This window comes from Benincasa hispida, chromosome 12 (genome assembly GCF_009727055.1).
Source record: "Benincasa hispida cultivar B227 chromosome 12, ASM972705v1, whole genome shotgun sequence".
NCBI lineage: Eukaryota > Viridiplantae > Streptophyta > Magnoliopsida > Cucurbitales > Cucurbitaceae > Benincasa > Benincasa hispida.
In genome coordinates, this window is record NC_052360.1 from 11753561 (window position 1) to 11755154 (window position 1594).

The 1594-nt window shown below is 31.4% G+C and overlaps 1 protein-coding gene across 1 annotated transcript in view; it reads right to left on the reverse strand.

Annotated features, from left to right (window-relative positions):
* Positions 1 to 1345: 1345 nt before the first annotated feature.
* LOC120067396 (pentatricopeptide repeat-containing protein At4g22760-like) overlaps positions 1346 to 1594 on the reverse strand; it is a 2421-nt gene continuing 2172 nt past the window's right edge. Inside the window, exon 2 of the mRNA XM_039018964.1 lies at positions 1346 to 1525. Coding sequence (XP_038874892.1) covers positions 1346 to 1525 — 180 coding nt within the window. The remainder of the gene's footprint in view (positions 1526 to 1594) is intronic.

A 1594-nucleotide genomic window follows, 5' to 3' on the forward strand; every position in this document is an offset into this window, starting at 1 on the left:
AAATAGGTTTAATTAATTATCCAAGTACCATTAGAGTTTCAATCTACAGGTCCATAAGGTCCCCTCTGTAGCTCAACTGAGATTAGTTGAGAATTAATTTTGAATTAATTTGAATTGTTCAAATTAATTGAGGGATTAATTATATATGATATAATTAATATAATATATTTGATACATTATAATACAAAGTTTAATTTGAGAGGAAATAAATATTTGAATATGATTCAAATATTAATTATATGGATTGGATTCATATAATTAAATTTAATATGAATTTGATTCACATTAAATACTATAAGTTAATGAGAGAATTTTAAACTATAGGTTATATTATATTTGATATAATATAAACTATAGGTTATATGTTATATCAGATATAACATGTAGTATATATATATATATATATATATGGAGGGAGTTACTTAACTCCCTCAACTCCCTCCCTTCGTTTCTCTATTAACAAAGTATGGGAAGTTGATGAAGACTAATATCTTCTTTTTCTCTGGTGTACGCAGAATTATAGAGAATGGTTATCAGAAAATTGATTTCTCTGAAAAGAAAATCCTCTCAAAATCATTCCTTTGCTCTGCCAAAATAGAAGCAAAGCTCACACCTCTTGTATATTCTCAAGCCCTAAAGAGAATAAAGAAGGTTTTTGTTCGTGATCAACATAGGGTTCGTGATCATGATTGTTCGTGGCCAATTTGAGAGGAAATTTGTGAATGCTTTGGTTCTTCAAGGGTTAGTAAATCTTAACCCTATTTCTTCTCTAATATTTTTCTTAGCATGTTGTAAATTTGTTTTAGAATGCATACTTAGGTTCTGTATTTTTATGATTCTGTGAAATTTTCAATTGGAATCGATCCCCGCTTCCACATTAAACCTCACAGTCCTTTAACTTCTACCCCAGAGTTTATATATATATATATATATACTACTAATGATTTTATATATCTTTAATTAAAAAGAAAAAAAAGTTATTAACCCGACAATCCAACCCAATCCAACCTGAATTTTAAAGATTGGATTGAGTTGGAGACTTTATTTGGGTCCTTTGGGTCGTCAACCTAACCAACCTGAATTTTCTAGTTGATGCAAAAAACATCTTCAACCCAACCCAAGTAAATAGGATGGGCATTTCTAGCTATTTCAAATTAGCCCATTCATGAAAATAATTCTTCCTCTTAAAAGTGAAATTCACAAGTTAACTATCAAGAACTTAATATTAGGAACATAAAGGACCTAACCATCAAGAACTTTCATTTAAGATTCAATCTTTTTATCTTTAGCATCTGTTTTCTCCTTGGAGAAAGGTTGTTCCAAGCAAAATTTAGAGGATATATATTCAGCTTTCAGATTGCTCCATCCAACTACACCCAGATATCTTGACAAATACTTTATTTCCCATGGCTTTTCTCAGCCTCTTAGCATCATCCCACCTCTCCATAGAAGAGTAAATGTTGGCTAGAAGAGACCGATATCCGGTTGTATCGGTCACCGACTTCAAGCTATTTTGAGCCGCTATCTCACCAAGCTCAACATTGTTATGTAATTTACAAGCATGAAGCAAGGCTCCCCAGACCCCAGCATTTGG